We start from the raw sequence: 24,242 nt of genomic DNA on the forward strand, positions 1-24,242 counted from the left end.
ATCATATGGGGTGGGAATAAAATCAGGTGGTGTGGGGATGGAATCATGGGATATTGTAGGATGGAATCGTGGGGTGGGACTTGAATCATGTGGCATGGGGCTGGAATTGTAGGGATGGAATTATGTGGGATGGGGGTGGAATTGTGTGGGGTTGGGATGAAATGTGGGGTGAGGGTGGTTGAGGAGGGTGGATGTGATGGTGGTGGGCTTGAAGTTGGGATGATGGATGGAGGTGGAGTTGGATGAAAGAAGGGGGTGGGGTTTGCGTGATAGTAGGGGGTAAAATTTTTTTGATTGAAGAGAGTAAATTTGTTATGATAGCAAAGGTAAAGGAATGACAGAAGTTGTAGGCTTTAATAGAAAAGGATAGAAGTTCTAGTATTAGTATATGTCAGGGGTTGATGATAGTAGTGATGGCGTTTGGATGATATTGGGGAGTGACGTTTGGATGATAGTGGGGTGGAGTTCTGATGATAGTAGGATAGAGTTCTGATGATAGTAGGGTGGAGTTCTGGTGATAGTGGGGTGGAGTTCTGATGATAGTGGGGTGGAGTTCTGATGATAGTAGGATAGAGTTCTGATGATAGTGGGGTGGAGTGCTGATGATAGTAGGATAGAGTTCTGATGATAGTAGGGTGGTGTTCTGGTGATAGTGGGGTGGAGTTCTGACGATGTTTGGGTGGAGTTCTGATGATAGTAGGATAGAGTTCTGATGATAGTGGGGTGGAGTTCTGATGATAGTAGGATAGAGTTTTGATGATAGTAGGGTGGAGTTCTGGTGATAGTGGGGTGGAGTTCTGATGATAGTGGGGTGGAGTTCTGATGATAGTAGGATAGAGTTCTGATGATAGTGGGGTGGAGTGCTGATGATAGTGGGGTGGAGTTCTGATGATAGTAGGATAGAGTTCTGATGATAGTGGGATGGAGTGCTGATGATAGTGGGGTGGAGTTCTGATGATAGTAGGATAGAGTTCTGGTGATAGTGGGGTGGAGTGCTGATGATAGTGGGGTGGAGTTCTGATGATAGTAGGATAGAGTTCTGATGATAGTGGGGTGGAGTGCTGATGATAGTGGGGTGGAGTTCTGATGATAGTAGGATAGAGTTCTGATGATAGTGGGGTGGAGTGCTGATGATAGTAGGATAGAGTTCTGATGATAGTAGGGTGGTGTTCTGGTGATAGTGGGGTGGAGTTCTGACGATGCTTGGGTGGAGTTCTGATGATAGTAGGATAGAGTTCTGATGATAGTGGGGTGGAGTTCTGATGATAGTAGGATAGAGTTTTGATGATAGTAGGGTGGAGCTCTGGTGATAGAAGGGTGGAGTTGCATATGTATAATGGCATTTGACATAAAAATCAATCTCCATGATGTCACTTTCTGAATGTTACCATACTTTGCAGCTTCTGTTATGTCTTCTTGAAGCTGTTCAAGATATGATTTTCATGTCTCTGAAGCAACTAAACTGATCATCAAAACACCAATTCTGATTTTACATCCCTATGGCCGACAATATGTTCACAAGTCTGCCAAATCACAATCCAATATCTTTGTTCTAAAGCATGGTCCAGAAACTTTATAAAGTTTCAGACATGCGTTGTTTCCCCATAATGGAATCTTTAAAGAAGCAAGTGTGTAGAGATATGTCATGTGGATATGAAGCAGTCAGTAGGACAAATAGCAGGGCAGCGAGAAGCCAGGAGATCAGAACATAATACCCTGTTTTGAAGATGTCTGAACCAGTCATGCCTAGGCTGTATCTAGAACCGTGAGATTAGGGCTCGCCAAAGTCTACCCGCCAACCCAACCCGTATTGGCAAGCGGCTGGCGGGTAGGCCCCAGCTTATACACGAAGGCTGAGAGGATTTCACCATGTCCATCAGCAAAGATTAACCGTACACAATCTATTACATACACGGTTCTTTGTCATGGGATGGCTTGTTATCAGAGTCTCCAGGCAGCACTGGCAAATGTTCAATAGACGGTAATGAAAGGCAGACTATTGATGGAGGTGCCCCAACTTAAGGAGGCAGTTGTTGGTGGAACAAAGCCATGGTCGGGTTCATCGCATACACATGCATGTGTGGTGTATACTCGCCACAGAAGAGCCATGATGACGGCAATTAGGCCTGGGAGCTGCATTCTACCTAGGGCAGATAATCTTTCCATGGCCACGGAAGCCGGCTTTGCTTCAGCGAGCACAATGTGATCCGTTAACCGGGTAGCAGTTACATCGATGAGAAAGCCAGCCTCAACATGAAATCACTATAAATACCGCCACAACAAAGATGTTTTCTTCGCGGTTTATTTCCCCATTGACAAAAGTAACGGGACTTTTCATATAAAGCACAGCCTGGTGAATAAAGTTTTTACTGCCAGAGCTGTGTACACACCGACAAAAAGATGGGTTTTTCGAGACACAGCTAGATGTTTCATGAATCCCATTTTAATCAAGGTGGTCTGGTGTTGTTTGTTATCAGGAAATCACAAATCCCTGCGTATTATTTAACTTGTATCATGCTATCTGTACGTCCCCGCTGTCATGCCTGACAGCAATTATGTCATTATCTTAGGGATGATTTCTTCAGTAAAAAATATTTCAAAGGTTGAGTTTCAATTGAGGTGGGTGTGTGGTTTGTTTTACACATTCAGTGGCGCCCCGGTCATTATTGAATGGATCAAGCATTGAAAAGCAGAAATGAGACAAAGGAGTGTTGTTTTTGTATTATGAAGTCACCAGACAGAATGTGAAATATCTTGCATTGGGTTGAAATGGTCTTGTCATAATGCTTATACAAACAAAACTATGCCATTTTACGAGAACATGTAATGTTGTCATCTTGTCACTTGTCCCAGCTTCCTCTCTGTCACTGACTTTGCAGGAAGACTTAATTATGTAGGCTTATTATAAACTCTTACTTTTTTGTTGTTGAACAATGACAAATATGGGAACATGAATATGAGAAATTTTAGACATGCTTATTTTTAAGAAAGGAAAAAAATATTTCTTAATTTTATTTGAGAGTGGTTTCATTTTGACCATAATTTGCCTAAACAGATATTTTCTGTAGTGTGATTTTCTATTCACTGAACATGAATGATGAGATTATGCTTTATTGAATTTTGTTCTGATGTTGTAAGAGATTTCTGTGTCCTGTATGCCATCTCTTCTTACATGTAATTAAAGAGATTTTTTTGCAAAGATACACATGAATATGTGTATAGATTGTTATTTCAGTTTTGTGGAAGCTTTAAATTTTCATTTACCACCGTCACACACTGCAGGTAATGACTTTCTGATCCATACAAGCACATGCTTTACTTCAATCTATAATTCAGCACAGAGGAATTCTGTATTCCCCATGTTGACAAATAACCACCCTGGGAGGTCCAGGTAGCCGAGATTCTGATCTTTGTTTGCGTGCAGCATGGAGGCAGAGGAGACATCTTGCTTCTCTCGTGTGCCCTTCTCCGTTAGCATCTCAGGTGTAAGTTACAAGATGGTTGAGATGCACCCTGCCACCTGGTGGCTGCTCAGGCGAGACTAGGCATGACAAATGAAGATGGATGGATAGATGTGGAGTGGGGTTAGGCAGGTGTTGCTCAACTATCTCCTGGTCAGATAGGGCCAGCAATCTGGGGCTGGGTAGCAGTATGAACTGGGATGCTTCTGCAAGATGTGATAGGAGGCTGGTGGCTGCTTCATCTATCTCAGCCTGACAATTAATGATCTAGTTACAGACAACGCTGTATTTACAAGTTCTAAGATTTAACATTGTCCCCACATTTTTAACAGTGCCTAACGTTTAGGTCTGGGATGGCGTGTAGAAGTCATGCTTTAATACTAACGACACTGACCCTAGCTCTGCACAGACATCTTAATCCTCTTGACAGCCTAGAGGGGCAGTGACCCAGGCCCTAGGAGTTTTTCAGTTCAGGCTAGTACACGTCTTGGTAGTTCTGAATGGAGGAGAGATAATCTGAATAGGTGTGATGTCGGGATGAGGGTGGTGAACTGTTACAGCAGCAGCGTTGTAAGACTAACATATTGTCCTGAAATACATTTACACATACAAAGGTTATTTATGCATGCATAGGTTGAACACACATAATTGTGTAAAGGAGCCCTCAAGTATTAGGGAACCCTGAAGTGTCTCTTAATTCAAGGAGCTGAAAAAAGGAAGAGAATTTGCTGCAAGAGCTGAAGAGATGAATAGAGGTGAAAAGTGTGTATAGACAGGAATGTTTGTATATAGCATGCCGCCATGTGTCCCTACCCTCCCTACATGTGTGTATAACCTTCAGATAAACAGTATGTCAGCAGGTGCCTCTACCCCTTAATGAACCTTCAGATATACAGTATGTCAGCAGGTGCCCCTACCCCTTAATGAACCTTCAGATATGTAGTATGTCAGCAGGTGCCCCTACCTCTTACTGAACCTTCAGATATACAGTATGTCAGCAGGTGTCCCTACCCCTTAATGAACCTTCAGATATGTAGTATGTCAGCAGGTGCCCGTACCTCTTACTGAACCTTCAGATATACAGTATGTCAGCAGGTGTCCCTACCCCTTAATGAACCTTCAGATATGTAGTATGTCAGCAGGTGCCCCTACCTCTTACTGAACCTTCAGATATACAGTATGTCAGCAAGTGCCCCTACCCCTTAATGAACCTTCAGATATGTAGTATGTCAGCAGGTGCCCCTACCTCTTACTGAACCTTCAGATATACAGTATGTCAGCAGGTGTCCCTACCTCTTACTGAACCTTCAGATATGTAGTATGTCAGCAAGTGCCCCTACCCCTTAATGAACCTTCAGATATGTAGTATGTCAGCAGGTGCCCCTACCTCTTACTGAACCTTCAGATATGTAGTATGTCAGCAAGTGCCCCTACCCCTTAATGAACCTTCAGATATGTAGTATGTCAGCAGGTGCCCCTACCTCTTACTGAACCTTCAGATATGTAGTATGTCAGCAGGTGCCCCTACCTCTTACTGAACCTTCAGATATACAGTATGTCAATCAGGTGTCCCTACCCCTTAATGAACCTTCAGATATATAGTATGTCAGCAGGTGCCCCTACCACTTAATGAACCTTCAGATATAAAATATATCAGCAGGTGCCCCTACCCTTCAGGAACCTTCAGGTAAAAAGTATATCAGATGGTGCCCCTACCCTTCACGAACCTTCAGATATAAAGCATGCCACCACATGTCCCTACCCTCCACGAACCTTTAGATATACTTTATATCAGCAGGTGCTCCTACCTTCAACAAACCCTCAGGCCTACGTTTTCGAAGCTCTCTTAGCACTAAAATAGTCGTAAGTCAACTTAGCTCTCAGAGAGCTTTGAAAATCTAGGCCCAGATATATAGTATATCAGCAGGTACCCCAACCCACCTCAAACCTTCAGATATATAAGTTTTCAGCAGATGTTAACTACTCCCCAAGAACCTTCAGATATATAGTATTTCATCAGGTGACCTTACCCCGATAGTATACCAGCAAGTGCATCAACCTTCCACAAACCTTCAGATATATAGTGTATCAGCAGGTGCCCAGATGAGTATATGGACTTAGAGCTGAGACAGTGATTGTATGTATGCATGTTCTATGGTCAAAGGTAAGTATTACGTGCAATAGCTGTCATTAAGGAAATATCAAGTTTCAGGAAACTGCTCTTTTACTGGTCGATTACTTGTAAAATCCATTGATTTTGTTCTTGATAAACAAATGTTGGGTCTCCTCAACTGATAACTGGTCAGAGATGAAAAGTTACTGGTATGGGTAGGGGAGAGGGGTGGTAATAACGGGAAAGTGGTGGGGAGTAGGATGGATCATGAGGGAAGGGAATGGGATTGGTAATGGGTGGGAGAGGGGCGGGGATTTTGAAATCGGTTTGGAGAGGGGTGGATGTGGATAGTGAAAGCGGTGGTTGGAGAGTGGACTTGTCAATGAAGGAGACATAGGGGTGGGTAATAAGTTACGTGGGAACTGAGGGAGAGGGGTGGGTAATGAGGAGGGAGGTGTGAGAGAGGGGGTATTGGTGTGGGTGGGAGAGAGAGAGAAGGAAGGTGGGAGAAAGGGGTGGTAATGGTGTGGGTGGGAGAGAGAGAAAAGGGAGGTGGGAGAAGGGTGGTAGTAGTGTGGGTGGGAGGGAGAAGAGAGGTGGGAGAAAGGGGTGGTAATGGTGTGGGTGGGAGAGAGAGAGAAGGGAGGTGGGAGAAAGGGGTGGTAACGGTGTGGATGGGAGAGAGAGAAGAGAGGTGTCAGAGAGGGGGTAATGGTGTGGTTGGGAGAGAGAGAAAAGGAAGGTGGGAGAAAGGGGTGGTAATGGTATGAGTGGGAGAGAGAGTGAGTGAGTGAGTTTAGTTTTACGCCGTACTCAGCAATATTCCAGCTATATGGCGGCGGTCTGTAAATAATCGAGTCTGGACCAGACAATCCAGTGATCAGCAACATGAGCATCGATCTGTGCAATTCGGAACCGATGACATGTGCCAACCAAGTCAGCGAGCCTAACCACCCGATCCCGTTAGTCGCCTCTTACGACAAGCTGAGGCGCCTTTTATGGGGTGGTAATGGTGTGGGTGGGAGAGAGAAAGAAGGAAGGTGGGAGAAGGGTGGTAGTAGTGTGGGTGGGAGAGAGAGAAGGGAGGTGGGAGAAAGGTTGGTAATGGTGTGGGTGGGAGAGAGAGAAGGGAGGTGGGAGAAAGGGGTGGTAATGGTGTGGGTGGGAGAGAGAGAAGGGGGATGACAGAAAGTGGTGGTAATAGGGTGAGGGAAGTGGGATAATGAGAAAGATGGGTGATGGAGGGGAGAGATAAGGGTAGGTAATGAGGAGGGAAGTTGGAGGGAGGTGGGCTATGAGAGGGAACTTGACAACATTAATCATGTTTGAGATGCCTGGTTCTCAGAAGACCGGATGAATGGAGGGATGATGGATTTGAGATGAAACAGTTCACAAATTGATTATGTCTGGTCAGTGAGCCTAGATGAACATCTGCATCAAAGTTGACTCATTATTGATTTGAGTGTCATAAGAGGAAGTACTAGAGGAAGTATTGTATCTTGATTCATCACTGAACTCCCGCGGAATATCTTATGTCGGGATGTTCTCTACTTTACTAAAAAAGAACATTGAAGAGCTCTTTTATTTCATGTGACTAAAGTTAATCTTTGCTGACATCACAGAAAAACACCAGAAATTTGAGAAATAGAGTGTTTCCTACTTCTTTTAAGTAGTATGTTTTGCACTCATTTGACCATGGAGATTGTCTTCCCTCAAGGCATACAACAAATCATAACAATGTCGTAATCCTGGTCAGCTGACCACAGGTTGGAGATTAGCAAGATTAGACTAGACATGTTTAACTTCCTTGATGTAACTGACTTATTGAATGTACATACTTGAGATTTGATGAATTGATTCATTGTTTATTAATAAATTCATATGATTAGTTTACACGGAAGAAGAAATGTGAAGATCGTTATTTTTAAGGTAGAAGAATTGTGAAGATCGTTTGTTTTAAGGTGGCATGGTATTAAGCATGATTGATATGAACAAACAGATCAGGTACCTGCATAGCTGTGTTGTTGATTTCTCCAATACTAGTATTTGAATTGTATATGGAAACACCTTTAGTGTGTGGTCCGTGCCTCATGTAATCATCATGCTACCTAGTATTGTGTAACATTCATCACTTACTTCTGGTGGTGCTCAAGAAGTTTGGAACTTTGGTTTCAGTTTTCTGATTGCACGGAAAACGGCATGTAGCCGAAACGAAAAGCCTCATGATGCTGCCTACTTTGGGTTCAGTACAATTCATGCTGTTCTATAGCTCAGTCAGCTTTTAGACATTGAACCAGGTTGCATGATTGTATAAATTCATGTTAAGATTGTTTGTTTAACCCCACAAACGGCCATAGTACCTCTTTGTGACATTGGTCTGTAAATAACAAAATCTGGACCAGACAATCCAGTGACTAACATCATGATAAATGCAGTATGATACCATGCTGTGCATGGACCATTTAGTAAGTCTGACCGCCTGAGACACTTAGTCGCTTCTTGTGATGAGAATGTCTGACAAATGTCCAATTTTAGCACACATTTTCATGGGTCTGTCTTGATGTGTGTGTCACTGTGTGTATCACTGTGTGTATCATGCAAGTGTCAAGGCTGTGGAAGGAACGTATTCATTATCCATCAGGTTGAATCAATATATCAGAGTTTGTTTCGGTCTTGTTAACAGGTGTGTAAAGGAAGCAACTTCCACTATCTGATACAGTAATGTTTAATTAATGTATTCTCACTAAACCACCACACATGTTAACTGCCAACATAGTCAGTGCTAGTTGTACTCTGGGATAGCTGAAGGAAAATACTCCTTACACAATGTACAGCCTGCTTGCATGTAGACAAAAACCTTAAAGAATGTATTTCATTGAGTGTTACTAATTGTAGGAAACATTTGAAAGACCATCATCTTAAGTGGGAGAAAGAAAGTAGTGTTGACAAATCAGTAGTGGGAAACGCTAAGGACTAACTATTTTTTTTGTGTGTCGGGGATGAGACAGAATTGGTGGGTCCCTATAACATATATATGGCAGTCTCTTGGAAAGGTCATTAAGATGACAAACATATATGGAGATTGTCCTGGTGAAGTGCACATCTTATTGTTGAAAAGAAAGGGATTTGTATTTTGTCTTTGTAGGAAGGGTTATGAAAAAAATTGTACATGTTGATCCAGTAAGTTCAAGTTTCAGAGACATGGCTCCTTCACCCCTCCTATTCCCCTTAAAAAGTGGCCAGGCGGGTTTATTTTGATAAAGTAATGTATGAAAATGCAATTACATATTAGTTGACGACGACAATGGGGCTTTTATAGTTTGTGACAGATTCATTGTCCCCAAAGCCATGTCCTGTGAACGGCTGAAGGAGATGAGCTCATGCAGGAGGATGTCGTTTATCGTGGTATGTGCATTTAGAAGCATGATGCATGCATCTCCTGACGGAAGTTTCAAAGCAGATGTGGCAGAACATGCAAGCGACAGTTTGTGTTGCAGTCAGCAGTGTTTGTTAGTTGATGTAGGGTTTATGATGATGAGGGTATGAACTCCATGTCAGAGCCAGGAAGTGCTTGTACACAGAGTACCAGTGATAACCTACACACAACAGCCCAAGTTGTCGGTGTTGCATGAGGAGGGAAGATGATGAATTAGGATGATGAGACCGATGCTGCTAGGGGGAGCGCACACATGATGACAGGACACCCTGGGGCAGCTTCTGCTCGGGTGAAGGAAGTCAGGGATATGAATCTGCTGCTTCTGCAGCTGTCAGCCTGATAACAGTTTATGATGTCTGCCTTCAGCCTGGAGCCGTCAGCAGGCGTCTGATGCGTGAGGATGTCGGGAGTGATGAGAGGAGAAGTGTAGGTGGCTTGGGGCACTTTAGGTGGTGACACAGACAGGGTGTAGATCCTCAGAGGAAAGGACAGAGGGTCAGATGGTGTACAGATTGAACATATGTACTGGAGGAGGAAGATGAGAGAACTGTAATTCACCATAGATACAGTTGAAGGAAGATTGATTGATTGGAGACACTGGAAACAGAGCATGGCTTAGAAACCTTAGGGTGGAAGGTTCTCATTGCTGGGATGCAGAATGACGGACTTTGGAGAAACTGGACATTTGAGATTCCAGGTGTGATCAGGAGCACTGTAACTGTAGATATACAGGCACATTGTAGAAGGGAACTCAGCTGACAGGACTGTGGATGTATGGATCATTTGGTGAAGGAGATGAGGATGCCCTTATGTATATAGACTAGGGTGGATCTGATGAAATATTAAAAACAAGACACTAAGAAAACTTGTGTAAAATTCCGAGGACAACAGATATTCTGACATTTTAGACACAGCTGGATGAACAGACATTGAAATGGGATATGTACTATGCACAGTTCTCTGAATAGCCAACCAAGGTGAGAACGTCGTTTTACAAGCTGACTTTTTTAAAAGGAAAGATGATAGGTTGCAGCTCCATCACACCAACAACAGAAATGTGAAATGCAGTCTTTTGAAATGTTAGTCCGACTTATTCCATCGTTGAATCAGAGATGCAGTTCAATGGACTCTAGTGTTCATTGAAACTCCAGGGCATGGCTTTGTGTTCTGTTTTCTGAGCTTCTTTATTAATGTTGTGGGAATTTGAAGGGATGTTTCTGTCACTACTGTGAGAAGGGTGCAGTCAAGGTGAGGTCATTGGTGTCTACATCCTTGCTGTACAAGTCCGGGTCCTTTCACTAGTCATCCCACTCTTTACAACTCAAAGCTGTTCACGGAGAAAAGATTGTATAAGTGCCTCAGCAGTTGCTGTGTTATAGTGGAATTGAATCAATTTCAAATACAGCAATATTAGATTAACATTGACAGTGAATGTTGCAACATACTATCTGTCTCTGGAGACACATGACAGGCTTGACCCAGTGATGTGACCTGCTCCCCCTGACTTCATCTGTAAGTGATCACTGCAGCATCTGGTGTGTGTAGTGACAGTAGCCTGGGAGCATGAGGGGAGTTACAGCACAGAAACAGATGCATGAAGCAGCCAAGAGGAGTCCACGGTTGAGATGGAGATATACAGGTAGGAGGTGCTGTTGACCACGCCAGGGTGCCACTCAGCACAAGGGATGGGTTGGGTCACACCCAGGGTTGTGTTTGCTTGCAGGTGTTGTCATATTGTCGTTGTCCAATCTCTTTGCAGTACAGCTCACTTTCCCACAGACAACACTCACCTCAATCCAGCATCCACAGTCCCGGCAACCTCCTCCCTGCCCTTGCCTGACCCCAACCCTGGCTTCCGTCATCCCCAGACCTAGTCCCCTCATTCCTACCCCTCAGACCCCTCATTCCCACCCCTTATAGTCCCTTCATCCCCATCCCCAGTCTCCTCATCGAAACCCTTAGTCCTCTCATCCCCACCCAATCCCATCATCTTCCTCCTAATCCCCTCATCCCCACACCCATGTGTATTGACAGCTGATTGTCTCAGAGTAGAACCCTTGTGTTTGACATCTTCCATCAGACCATGCACAGTCAAGTGACAGTCACCTACTCCACATCCCCTTGCTCTGCAGCTAGACAGACTCCAGTAGTCAACAAACATCTCCTGTTTCACCCTTCTATCTCCATCATGATTCAACACTTTTACCTCCCCCCACCCCACATTCCACCCCTCTTGATAACACCCTACACATCCTGTATACTTCAAGCTGTCAGTCACAGTTCTTGTGAGAGCCTATATTCAAGTGATGATACACCGGTCTGTGTACACCTTCACCTAAGACGATGCGAACATAATGGATGCAATGTTTATCCATACATAACACTACTTGATAATTAGGAATGTACTCCTTCCTGAAACCACTCTCATAGTCAACAAGACGGATGTACCCAGACTAAACCCCTCCCCCTTCTCACATCTCTCTGTTTAGATGCCAGCAACCACACCCATCCAACCACCACTGTGGTCAGTATGATTGGTTATAGCAAGTTCCTTCTGTATGCCTACTGGTGAATACCTTGACTAATTTGTTACTTACTATATGTGTATGATTTTTTTAATGTAAAGAAAAGTTTATAAATTGCACAAATGAACTTAAGTTGTGAGTATATTTATAAGCATGTCACCAAATGGCCCCATATATGTCGTGGAATCTTTCTGTGCTTGGATATAGGAGTGGGGATGAAATATCTGACTGGCTGACATCATGCATCACTGCAATACCTGACACAGGTGAGCACTGTGGATGCCAGCCCCACCCACTATCTTTGTTCTGCCTGCTGGCTCGAGTGTTTGACTTGTGGATGGAGGGATGTGTGTGTTGACTACTATCATGTTTATGGCCCCCCTCAAGGGTGTTGAAACTATATGTGCACTGCCCTGGATGCTCAAGAGGATCCTGTATACTGAGTTATGCTGGTATTGTTATGATGGCTAAGGATTTATAATCCAGTTGACAGGTTCTGCCTACTTTAGTGGATGTCCTTCAAAGCATCAGGTTTATGAAGGAAATTATCCCAAGGTTCAGAATGTTTTGTAAAGAGAAGCATACAAAAATTACAAATAGACACAAAATAATAGAATCTATTTTAAATATATGATTAATTATTAAACAGATGTTTTACATGAAGTACTGGGTGATAATGTGAAAAATGGGGACTGCATTGATAAACCTTTTGCCTGAGGCATATGTTCAGCATTTAGCAATCCTTTTAATGTACCGATTAATGAGGATTAATGTAATAAGGGACAACTGATTGTACATTTTCTGGTAGTAGAGGTATCTTCCTTCTGTATGGTCTGATCAGATTTGAAATGCTTACGTTTTACTGGCAACTCCATAAGTATCCACTCGTTTATTTAAAGTGAGATCATTGAAGATCTAAGTTAAAATTGGCCATTAGCAACCACTGTTTGTCAAAAGAGGCCATTACCGTGATTGCGTAGTCTGACTCCCTGACTTGGTTGATTCATGTAATTTCCCATTTGTGTAGGTCTTTGCTGATGATGTCAGTCACTGGATTGTCAGGTCCAGATAACTACGGGTTGTTGTCATAGAGCTAGAAGATTTCAAAGAGCACCGCAGACAACTAGGAATCCGATGATGTCACTGAAATACCCTTCAGTCTAGCATCAGTTCCTTGCTGACTTACATGGACACCCGTACAAAGGTTTTGGTCATGGTTGTCAGAGCAAACAGCTTAGTGGGTGTCATATTCGCTCAAGACCCCTAACAACCAGTTTGATTCCCCATATAGGCATAGTGAGTCACACTGTTTCTCCTGTAGCATAGTGCCTCAATATTGTTTATAACAGCGTAATACCATATGGATTCCCTCACTCCCTCAATACAGACTGGATGTTGAGCTATATTAATTACTCTGTTTAGAAATAATGATATAACATTATAGATAGTCAGGAGGCAGCATGTTATTGCATGACATTGCATGACAAATAGGCTGAATTCCAGTAAACGCATGAATATTCATGAGTCAACAACTGTGAATGCGAATCATTACCAGTGTATCCTTCTCCTTTGACTGACACGGATAGCACATGCATTGCGCATGCAAGGCAAGGTGTTGGCTGCCAGTTGCGTTCCAGCTGACATCAACTGTTCTATCATTTGTGTCCCATCAATGTTGTTCTGCTCGTGACATACTGATGTTGATCATTATATATCATTTTAAAGATATTTTACACAAAAACAGTTGATAAGTCAGAAAAACTACTTCTACTCATGTTAAAATTGAGATTGTGAACCCTGAGAGTCTGGAACCTCCCATGCCACTTTGGGTCCTTGATATGTTCTCTCTGTACAGGATATTACCGTCCTCCTGTGACTGAGGATCACACATATGTATATTATCCTTCTCAAGTGTCTGTGTTATAAAGGAAATAGTAAGCAATACTATACATTGTATACAATTGTATGTTTCGCAGCCCTTGCAAGAAGCTGTGACTCGAAGCAGTTGTATAATATGGCAGTGTTTCCCGGAGAAGGCTTTCTGTGGTGACTTCACTGTAGATGTATGAGTTATGCAGCAGGGTTGCCGAGGACAGCAGGAAGTGTATACATGGGATTTCACTGCTGTCACTGACGGCAGTCACTCACAAATAAATTGATCAGTAATGACTCTGTAGTAGCGTCTATTGTCAATATGAAAGTTTAAACACTGGTAGTTTACACTTACACTCAGTTTGCTGATGGGAACTTGATATTCTTCCTGTCAGTTTGCCCACAAACTGTTCATGAGAAGAGAGAATGAGTAAGGTTTTATGTCACTTTCAGCCAGCAGTATCACGATGGGCAACACCAGAAATGAGCATCACACATTGCCTAAAGTGGTGTAAAACCATACTCACTCATTCACTCCCTCCCTGCTGTCAACAAAAGGTAACTTTGTTTGTTTAAGAGGCGACAAATGGGACCAGGTGGTCAGCCTTGGTGACACGACATCGGTTCCCTGCCATCGCGTCACTGTATTGTCTGGTTCAGACTTGATTATTTACAGACCACAGCCATATAGCTGGAATATTGTTGAGTGCGGCCTAAAACTAAACTCACTCACTCACCCTTACTGTCATATTTGAAGAAGCAAGTGCAGGTTTCCCACAGATTCAACAACCCCTTTTCATCTTGTATGGTGATTTTTGTTTCTGTCAAAATAATATATTTTAGAAATGAAGCATTAGTCTAGGTTATCCCTGAAATGCAGGGTATCCAGACTGAGTGAACATCAGTGTCGGTACAGATAGTGAGTCAAAATTTTCATGTATACTTAGAGGTGGTAGGTAGCCTAGTGGATAGAGCAGTCACTTGTCTTGCCAAAGAACCGGATTCGAGTGCCCACATGGGTACAATGTGTGAAGTGCAGTTCTGGTGTCCCCTTCCTTGATATTGCTGGAATGTTGATGAAAGTGGTACATGACTAAAGTCATTCATGTGTGATTGACATGTCATTCTATGGTGTAAGGTTTTCTATATCTGAGCAGTTGTCAAAACAGCAATCTTATAAAACCAGACTCTGGTATGAGTGTTCTGTGGGGTGGAGCAGTAAGAAGGTACTCTGGTATGAGTGTGCGGTATGGTGGAGCAGTGAGAAGTTACTCTGGTATGAGTGTGCTGTAGGGTGGAGCAGTAAGAAGTTACTCTGGTATGAGTGTGCGGTACGGTGCAGCAGTAAGAAGTTACTCTGGTATGAGTGTGCAGTACGGTGCAGCAGTAAGAAGTTACTCTGGTATGAGTGTTCGGTACGGTGGAGCAGTAAGAAGTTACTCTGGTATGAGTGTGCAGTACGGTGCAGCAGTAAGAAGTTACTCTGGTATGAGTGTGCAGTACGGTGCAGCAGTAAGAAGTTACTCTGGTATGAGTGTGCTGTAGGGTGGAGCAGTGAGAAGTTACTGTGGTATGAGTGTGCAGTACGGTGCAGCAGTAAGAAGTTACTCTGGTATGAGTGTGCAGTACGGTGCAGCAGTAAGAAGTTACTCTGGTATGAGTGTGCGGTACGGTGGAGCAGTAAGAAGTTACTCTGGTATGAGTGTGCAGTATGGTGCAGCAGTAAGAAGTTACTCATCTGTTTGTACCACAACTGAAGTTTCGCAGTATTATGGTGACTTATCAGACAGGACCATGGGTCAGTCCCCAACACATCCCAACACATATATCTTCTGCTTTGACATGCTGATTTATACTGCATTACATGCATGGGTGCTTGTCTGGTGACTTTTTTACTCTACAACAGGTCCTTGTGTTATCTTGTATCACAGAATAGGTAAACAGACTGATGTGTTTGTGATAAATCAGTATCTCTGGGTAATTATACTGTGTGCGATGATCACCAGATAATGACAAATTGTGAGGACATTCATCATATGGTATTAGTGTACTAGGTCTTATGTTGACTTTAACAATGATGGTGACATCTGTCCGTTTAGTTGTTTGATACTTGACAGATGTACATGCCTGTGGTTTTCATCAGTTGAAACCAGTGTAAGCTTACAGTTCCTGAGTCTCAATACAGTTCTGGCTTAAGGGCATTTTGTTAAATGGTTTCCAAACTTTTCTAGTCTATCAGGCTAACTATGTCTGAATGTTACTAACCCACAAAATAATTCACAGGCTCAAAATCTGAATGCAGCATCTATTCAAAAGATTACCAAAATTGATGAAAAAAGTTATTGCTGGCTTGACTCTGATCTCATCATTAAGCTACTAATATTATGAATTGTTTCATCGGGCCATAATCTTGCATGATTTAAAAGTGTCAGAGAGAATGATATGTTTACAAAATTAACACATGCAAATTCACTAGACAGTAAGGCCAGGGACTGTGGAGGATTTCTGGCCCGATTGGATTTCTACTAGCCAGAGGCAAGAAGGCCAGTGGCTGTTTCACACACTGTTTAAGGGGCATACAACCTGACTCACTGCAACCATTCTAGGAATAAGGCTGCCTTGGCGTCTGCACCTCATGAATTAAAGATCTGAACAGGGAAACAGTTGTAATGAGGAGGGTTAGGATATGTTAAACTTTCAATGAATTGCAATTGTTTGCCCTACGTTATCAGTGTGTCCATAGGAGTGTTATTGTTGACAGTTCATATTATAATTGCTGAATTACAATAGTTACAATTTGTCATAAATATAATGTCATGTAACTTTCAAACCAGGCTCATGGTTTGCATGGCTAACTAAGCAGATTAGAGTTACTCCCCCCTGTCGAAAGCAGGCTGCAGCTGCAGATATGAATAATTATTATTATCATTATCATTATATTTATTATTTTTTAGAATATTTATATGGCTTGCATATCCACTGTGCTGGTATTTATTTTCTTAGATCTTTGGATGTCAGTCTCAATGGCACATAGTATTATCAATCTCAACTGCTCGGGGACCATACAACTGTTGCAGCTGTATAATAAAAATAACAATAATAATAGTAGATCTTTAATAACATTGAGAAATATCTTAGCAAATGCAAATCAAATGTGTCTCTATACTAATAATGCACCGTACTGGGGTTCATTATGAGGAAAAACTGGTAAGCTGTGATAATAAGCTCAGCCAGGTGAACTTTAGTGTGTTTGAGAGAGTTATAGGTGAGCAATCTATTCATCAAGATCGTATGTCATTCCGTCCCATTTTCTGGCTGCTGTAGATGATGTTTGTCCCCGGGGTGCGAACTCCTCCCCAGTCCGGACTGCTGTCATGGATGCATCAATCACAACATCGCTGACGGAACTTTTTGTCTCTGTACCGTTTGATCATCAGCGATTAGTCTCTTGGTGTCATCTCGCAGTTCAGCAGACACAGTTTTTATGTAGCTTTGTGTATGATGATTCATCAAAACAGAAGCAGTTTGAAGGAAAATATGATCGTTGAGTGATGGGACTGGCGGGTGCTGGGACAGAGACTGTGTGTTGAGGAGGATGTGTTGGTGGAGGGCGATATGACAATATTGACATAGGAATTGATACGTGTTTTATTTCAACATCCAGATGATATGGACTACAGCATGGCTGACAGGACAAATGACTGGTTACCGGGATGCATTTTGACAGGTTGATAGGTCTTATGGGTAGTTATCTCAAGACACAGAAACCATGTAAACTCTGATGAACCTGCCAGATTGGCGTTTCTTGATCAGTGAATATTAGCTGTCGCTTAAATAGGACGGTGTGTTTGCCTTAGTGTTATTTAATGGTCCAGTTGCCTGTCTTTGCTCTGTAATTGAGTCTGGATCAGACAATCTTGTGATTGATCTACCCAGCTTGGACAAAATAACATGCATAAACCAACTCAGCGAGCCCAACCACCCAATCATGTTAAGATACTTCTTACAACAAGCATGGGCTGCTGAATACTAGCAAGCACCTTCTTGAGTTGAGATGGGTGATAATGAATGTGGGATGTCCTTATTAGATGCATCATACCAAGTGTCAGGTATAGGCTTATTGGATGGGAGTGATGGATGGCTGCAAGATGTTGGTGATGGAGTCTGACGCTCTGTTACTTGATGGAGATGAATGTAGAGTTATGATGGATGCCCTCACAAAGAGTGGGAGGAAGAGATCAACTAGAAAGCTGGCTCAATCTAAGTCAGTCAATTAGTATATGATCAGGAATGTTTCCTTGTTGTCAGGATGAGAGACTGTTTGGCTACATGTCCCAAGATAAATCCCTGCAGTGTTGATGTTGAGTCATTCAGATAACATGTTACTCCCTGCATCATAACTCCATGGCTCATCAAGACATGGAGGAATGGCCATTTTGTGTGTGATACTTCTTGTATGTGTGGGGTTCATGGGTGTAACCATACAATGACTGCATGAATACAAGAGTTTACACTTATGAGTATGTATGTGTGTGTGTGTGTGTGCTTGTGTGTGTGCATGTCTGTGCGCATGCATGCATTCCTGAGTGTGTATACATGTGCGGTGGTTGATGGTTATGCATTGTTGTGTATATGAAGTGTTATACATTTGTTTGTATGTAGTGTTATACAATTGTTTGTATGCAGTGTTATACAGTTTATATGTACTTTATATGGTTGTTTACGTGAAGTGTTATATGGTGGTTTATATATGGTTGTATATATACAGTGGTATATGGTTGTATATATTCAGTGGTGTACATATGGTTGTATACATGCAGTGGTATATGGTTGTATGTATGTAGTTATATATATGCAGTGGTATAGGATTGTTTTGTGTGCAGTGTTTTACGGTTTATATGCAATTGTATACAGAACTGTAGATGCAGTGGTGTATGTTTTTTGCATGCAGTGTTCTTTCTTTCCAGTGTGTGCTGACAGGGTTGGCCAAAACCAAGAGGAAGAGTCTGTTGATCCGGTTGTCCTGGCAACCGACACACTGCAGAACGATCAGGTATTCACCCGAGGAAATGATTGTCTCATAAAATCATACATCATACACTTCCGAGTACAAGTTTGAATTCTTCTATTTGGCTTTGTCTTAATTGACAGTTTATGTAAAGAACACTTGTTGTAAAGCACTTATAGTTCGGCACAACAATCAATTCTTACAAGCAGTGTGATATTTGAATATTGACTTTTACCAGATGGGGAAGTAATGCTTTGTGCATACAGACATAGCAGTGTTCATGGTTTCCTTCTGTAGGACAGAACGCCTTGAACAGATAAGGAACTGGCTCGTATCATTTTTATTACTTGTTCATAACTGTCTTATACCCAGAACTGCTTCATCTGATGTGACAAGTTGAACATTATTGACACGAAATGATGACATATGTACTCAGGAGTAGGAAAATAACAATAAATAGAAGTAAAGATGTATTGCAGGGTTTCTGCCCTATGACTGATTATTCAACGTGAATTGAATTAGATATCACATAAACATAAGTTTGAAAAGTGAAGAAAGAGGTGTGGTCACATTGAAAATAAGATCAGTATCACCAAAATCAACTCATATCTGTGTAATCCACAAATGTAGGCTGTCAACAAATTTTATATTTAAGACATTGGGTACAACAATACATGAGATGTCAGGTTAACAAGAGTTTGAAGAGTATTCAGAGACATGGTGACCTTGAAAATAAGGTCAAGGTCACCCAAGTTGACTAGTGCCTGTATAATCCCCTAATGTAGGCTATTACCACAACTGAAGACATTGGGTACGACAGTTCATAAGATATTTCATTAACAAGAGTTTGAAAAGTGATCAAAGAGTTGTGATGGCCTTCAGAATAAGGTCAAGGTCACCAAAATGAACTGGTGTTTGCATAATCCCCCAATGCAGACTGTCACCAAATTTGAAGACATTAAACACAAGAGTTCATGAGGTATCACGTTAACAAGAATCAGGAAAGATGGATGGACAGACAGACGGATGGACCTACAGACACTGCTGAATACATAATCCTCCATTCCGCATTGTGGCGGGGGACAATAATGTATGAGAAAAGTAAGTTCAGGAAAAACTCTTAGGCACATGCAAATTGTTTAAACAAAACATGCAAGACAGCATTTCTTTTCCAAACTGAAATACTCAGTCTGAACTGAAGCCTTTCTAACAAACTAACATAACTACTTTTATAAATATACCAAGGCATTCATTTTCTTCACCTTGTCACTTATAATGACAATCTTAAATCTTGCAGAGTTCAGAGTATGATAGTGAAAGTGCTCTGACAATCAACACTGACTTTCAAGACGAAGACAGCGAGAATCCTCACACAAGCAACACAGATTTCCTCAATGAGGAGATAGCGAACAAACTGTCCAATCAGCTCAGTCCACATGTTCCGCCAACCAGTATTAACCACCTTGAGTCACTTAGCGGCCCTCCCAGCGAGACAGGGTCGTCGCGTCCTCCGTCCCCAAGCAATCCGTCCAGCTTATATTCCGCCAGCCAAAGCTACCCTGTGTTCCCGTCATCTTCCAGGCCCAGTAAGAGGGGGGCAAAGGTCAGCGAGGAACAGAAGGTCAGAAGGATTCTCTTCTCATCCAGTCTTGTGTAAAATGAAGTCATGATCAGTGTCGTGTATCTTCTATATGATCATCATCGTACTAACTTTGGTATAGCGCTGATATCAAAGCTCAGCTGCTCAAAGGTGCTTTGTTTTTCACTTGATCACTGGATGTCAACCTCAGTGGGACATCGTTTTTATCAATCTCAACTCCCTGGGGATCGTATAACTCTTACTGCCACTAGCTGCTCAAGGTTCATGTGACTTTCCCATCCATATGAGGTACCCATTCGCAGTTGAAAACTGTGTTAGTGACTTTCTGTATTTACACCGTTGTCAAACCAGTTGAAGTAGAAAAAACAATTATACATGACATATTCCTTATTGTCCGACTTGACAACTGAAGGAGCATCTGTGTACTCAAATATTGTTTGTATTTCAGTATAACAATGAATTTGTTATCTGTATGCATTTGTCCCCTTACCTTAAACTGTCGCGGAAGTTTAACCAAATTGCTGAATATTTGAGATCTCTTCCTTCTGCAGTACTCTTTATGACATTGCTAATCCCCAGCTCACTCGCTCACTCACTGGCTCTCCTTCCAGATTCTTCCAGTAGCAGGTAAAGATGGCCTTGCCAAGTTTGTGTGCCCTGTATGCAAGGATGAAATGAGCACACTACATGATCTCACTGTCCATATCCGTCAACACAACTCTACCGCCATAAGCTCCAATGCCGCCAACAGTTGCACCATCTGTGGCAAGGTCCTCAGTTCCCAGAGCTCGCTGGACAGGCACATGCTGGTCCACTCAGGTAAGTAGAATTAACATCATTCCTTTAGTCAGAAGATGATTCCAGTCTGAGTGCATCATGAGCAAGTGTTGATGTTTGTTTGGCACTCAGCTATGTCTGTAAATAACTGAGTCTTGACCAGACAGTCCAGTTGATAACATAAGCATTGCTGTGCACAACTGGGATATGATAGCATGTATCAAAAGATGTCAGCATACCTGACGACACAATCCCGTTATTCCCCTCGTGTGACAAGCATGGATGGCTGAAGACCTGTTCTATCCAAAGTATTCATGATTGTCAGGCATGGTGATGTTTCTGTAGTTTCACAGTGTGGATGTGTGTAAGTGTAGTGTTCTATTTCAGGTGAACGTCCATTCTCTTGCCGAGTATGCAAAATGTCCTTCACTACCAACGGCAACATGCACCGACACATGCGCATCCACAGCAAGGAAGCAGAACTTGGGATGATGCATGGCGTCAAGGCTGTCTCTCGCCGTGGCAAGGGAGGATGGCGTCCTAAGACAGTTGTGCACCCTTCTATGCAAGACCTTGATCTCAGTACCCCTGCAGCTGCCTCAAGATTTCTTGAACGGCCACCACCTCAGTTTGCATTTCATCACATGGCACCCTCCGACTTGCCGCCGTTTGTTAGCAACAAGAGGCCCTCAGAAGAATCGCAGTGGGACCACCAGCTGTCTCTGAAGATGCCAATGATGTCTGGTGTTACACTGCATCCTCCGTCCTTGTCAATGACAACACATCCTGCAGTGCAGCAACAGCAGCAACAGCAGCAGCAGCAGCAGCCGCCCCAGAGGCAGACTGTAGAAAGCACGATTGGTCAAATACCTGTAAGTGACAAAGTATTCTTTGTGTAAATGAAACTTTATGATAGAGATGGTACTAATTTGAAAATTCATGCACATTGTCTTTGAATTGTAATACAGAATAAAGTTTGTCAAAGTTTCAGTACTTGTAAGAAGACAAGAAATTTTGTGATGTATTGTCTTTTTGTATCATTATGCTACAGGGAACTGTAAAGACTATATGTGTAGCAATAACGGCCACATTGCATGGGCATTTCGCTCAAGTGTAAAAATATGAAGGACTGTTTGATGATGATGATGATGATGATGATGATGATGATGATGATGATGATGATTGCAGCCTCAATCTGGCAAGGTATGCATGAAGGAAGAAGATGAGCTAATCATTCCTCTGCCAAACTCTCGGACCCTCATCTGCCACAAGATGCTTGACCCAAATGCTGTCAAGGTTAAAGATGAACCCAACACATCCTCCACTCCAAATCAAGACACAAATGATACCGGAATCTCAATTGGGTTTTATGATTTGGACTTTGTTGACTTCACAAGCAACAAGTTTCCCCTCATAGCCAAAGCATGGTGCGAGCAATGTACACGCCAGCCCAGTAGCAAGTTCCATCGATTTGACTGCAGTGTGTGCAAGAAGGCTTTCCCTTGTAAGGCTGCCCTGCTCCTGCATTCTCCTGTCCACACTGGAAAACAGTTGACTTCCTGCCCGTTCTGTGACTGTGAGTTTGTGGAACAGGATATCATGCAGACACACATGGTGAAACACATGTCAGAACGAGGTCTTGAAGACTCACAGGCTGTCGACCCTCATGCTGTATCACAGCAAGACTTTCTGGCACAGTTCAGCCTTGCCCCAAGGCAGCTAGTTAAGGGCAAAGAATCTCATGCCAAGAAAATTGCAAAGATTGAAAAGAGAGAAAACAATGAATATTTCCCAAGACTTGGTCATGCTTTTGTACCATCTGACATGCCCAAAGCTCAAGTGTCATTGGACACCAAAGCCAAATTAGCTAAAGAAGTCGAGGATCTGAAACGTATCTACCCACAAGCTATGCTTGTACCAGACAGGTTTGTTTTCTCCCAGGTGAACCAATGTCTGCTTTCCCAACAACTGGGTCAGTCAATTCTTGCCGTCCCCCAACAGCCACGAAGTCAGAGCCCAACCCCTTTGAGTTCAGTCACCCCACCCCCAATGGAGTCCAAGCCGTCCGAACCCCCTTTCATTGAAGCAAGTCCTGTGACAACACCTCCACTATGGGAGGAAGGTCAAGGTGACTTGGACATCAAGGTCAAGAGCGTGTTCACCTGCAAATACTGTGATCTTACCTTCAACAACCAGAGAAGCCTGAAGGGTAAGTGAGCCTTCTGATGCTTTTGTCTATTTTTATCTATGGAAACATGAAATATTAGTTGCCAATATGTTTCATGTTGAAGAAATTTGAATCGTTTAACCTCATGTCGTACTACCTTAGGATAGAATGATAGATTTATCATTAATAGAGTAATCACAGCTCCACTCATTCTCCAAGATAATCCCCTTACTGAAGATAGAATTGTATGGGAGATAAGTTCTATTTTACCTCGAGTAACTGTAACTATGTTAAAGTCACTGTCATTCCATTTGATGAAGCCATTGCTGGCCAAGTCTGCAAATGTGCAGCAGTTCACCCATTCGTGTTGCTTTGTTTTACCAATGAGAAAAACATCTGTGGCATGAGTCACTCTCCTCCTGTCGCCTCACGCTTATAGAACAGGAATACTGTTCACAGTGGCGTTAAACCCAAAATCACTCACTCACTCAGCAGTTGAAGTCAAGGAGTTGATGATACATACTATACATATGGAAATTAATTAAGCAACACCAAATTCAAAGACACATAAAAACTTAACAAAGTTTAACGAAGTAATTTTGATGATTGATTATTCAATTTTGATGTATTGACATACAGCATGAGCTTTTCATGGGTTGATATGACGCGCGTGAAGCTTGCACAGCGCACGTGCATTGCTTTAACCTCAACTTTCGAAAAATGCACTTTTTCCCTGGGGTGTTTACAAGCGCAGGTTGTCGATTGCATTCGGTTTTTCATTCATTTCAATGTCATGGCACGTAGGAAATTATCAGAGGCCACTCGTTGGCAAATAATCGGCATGAGGAATGCTGGTATGTCTCTAAGACAAATCGGGACTCAAATCGGACGACATCATTCCATAATTTCAAAACTTTTGAAAAAATACCGGGCCACTAATGAAGTTAAAGACCTGCCTAGACCAGGAAGACCCAGGAAGACCACAGTCCGGGAGGACAGAGCTTTACTGAGACTTGTACGGCGCAGGTCCTTCGACTCGAGCTCTCGGTTGAGACAGGAGTGGCTTCCAGGGAGACCCATCTCGAACAGGACTGTTCGGAATCGTCTGAAAGCTGCAGGATACCGGGCAAGGAGGCCAATCAAGCGACCCAGACTGTCTCCAGCCCATAAGGCAGCCCGACTGGCCTGGTGTAATGACCGTTTGCACTGGAACATTGCCTCTTGGAGGAAGGTCCATTTCTCAGATGAGAGCCGGTTCTTGCTGCACATGGTGGACGGTCGTA

The 24,242-nt window shown here is 42.7% G+C and overlaps 1 protein-coding gene across 1 annotated transcript in view; it reads left to right on the forward strand.

Annotated features, from left to right (window-relative positions):
• Positions 1-10,573: 10,573 nt before the first annotated feature.
• The window catches only part of LOC137258533 (ras-responsive element-binding protein 1-like), a 32,171-nt gene continuing 18,502 nt past the window's right edge, over positions 10,574-24,242 (forward strand). The window contains exons 1-6 of the mRNA XM_067796243.1: positions 10,574-10,649; positions 18,375-18,460; positions 19,713-20,036; positions 20,627-20,834; positions 21,180-21,664; positions 21,981-23,001. Coding sequence (XP_067652344.1) covers positions 10,574-10,649; positions 18,375-18,460; positions 19,713-20,036; positions 20,627-20,834; positions 21,180-21,664; positions 21,981-23,001 — 2,200 coding nt within the window. The remainder of the gene's footprint in view (positions 10,650-18,374; positions 18,461-19,712; positions 20,037-20,626; positions 20,835-21,179; positions 21,665-21,980; positions 23,002-24,242) is intronic.

The sequence above is a fragment of the Haliotis asinina genome, chromosome 12, assembly GCF_037392515.1.
Source record: "Haliotis asinina isolate JCU_RB_2024 chromosome 12, JCU_Hal_asi_v2, whole genome shotgun sequence".
Taxonomy (NCBI): Eukaryota; Metazoa; Mollusca; class Gastropoda; order Lepetellida; family Haliotidae; genus Haliotis; species Haliotis asinina.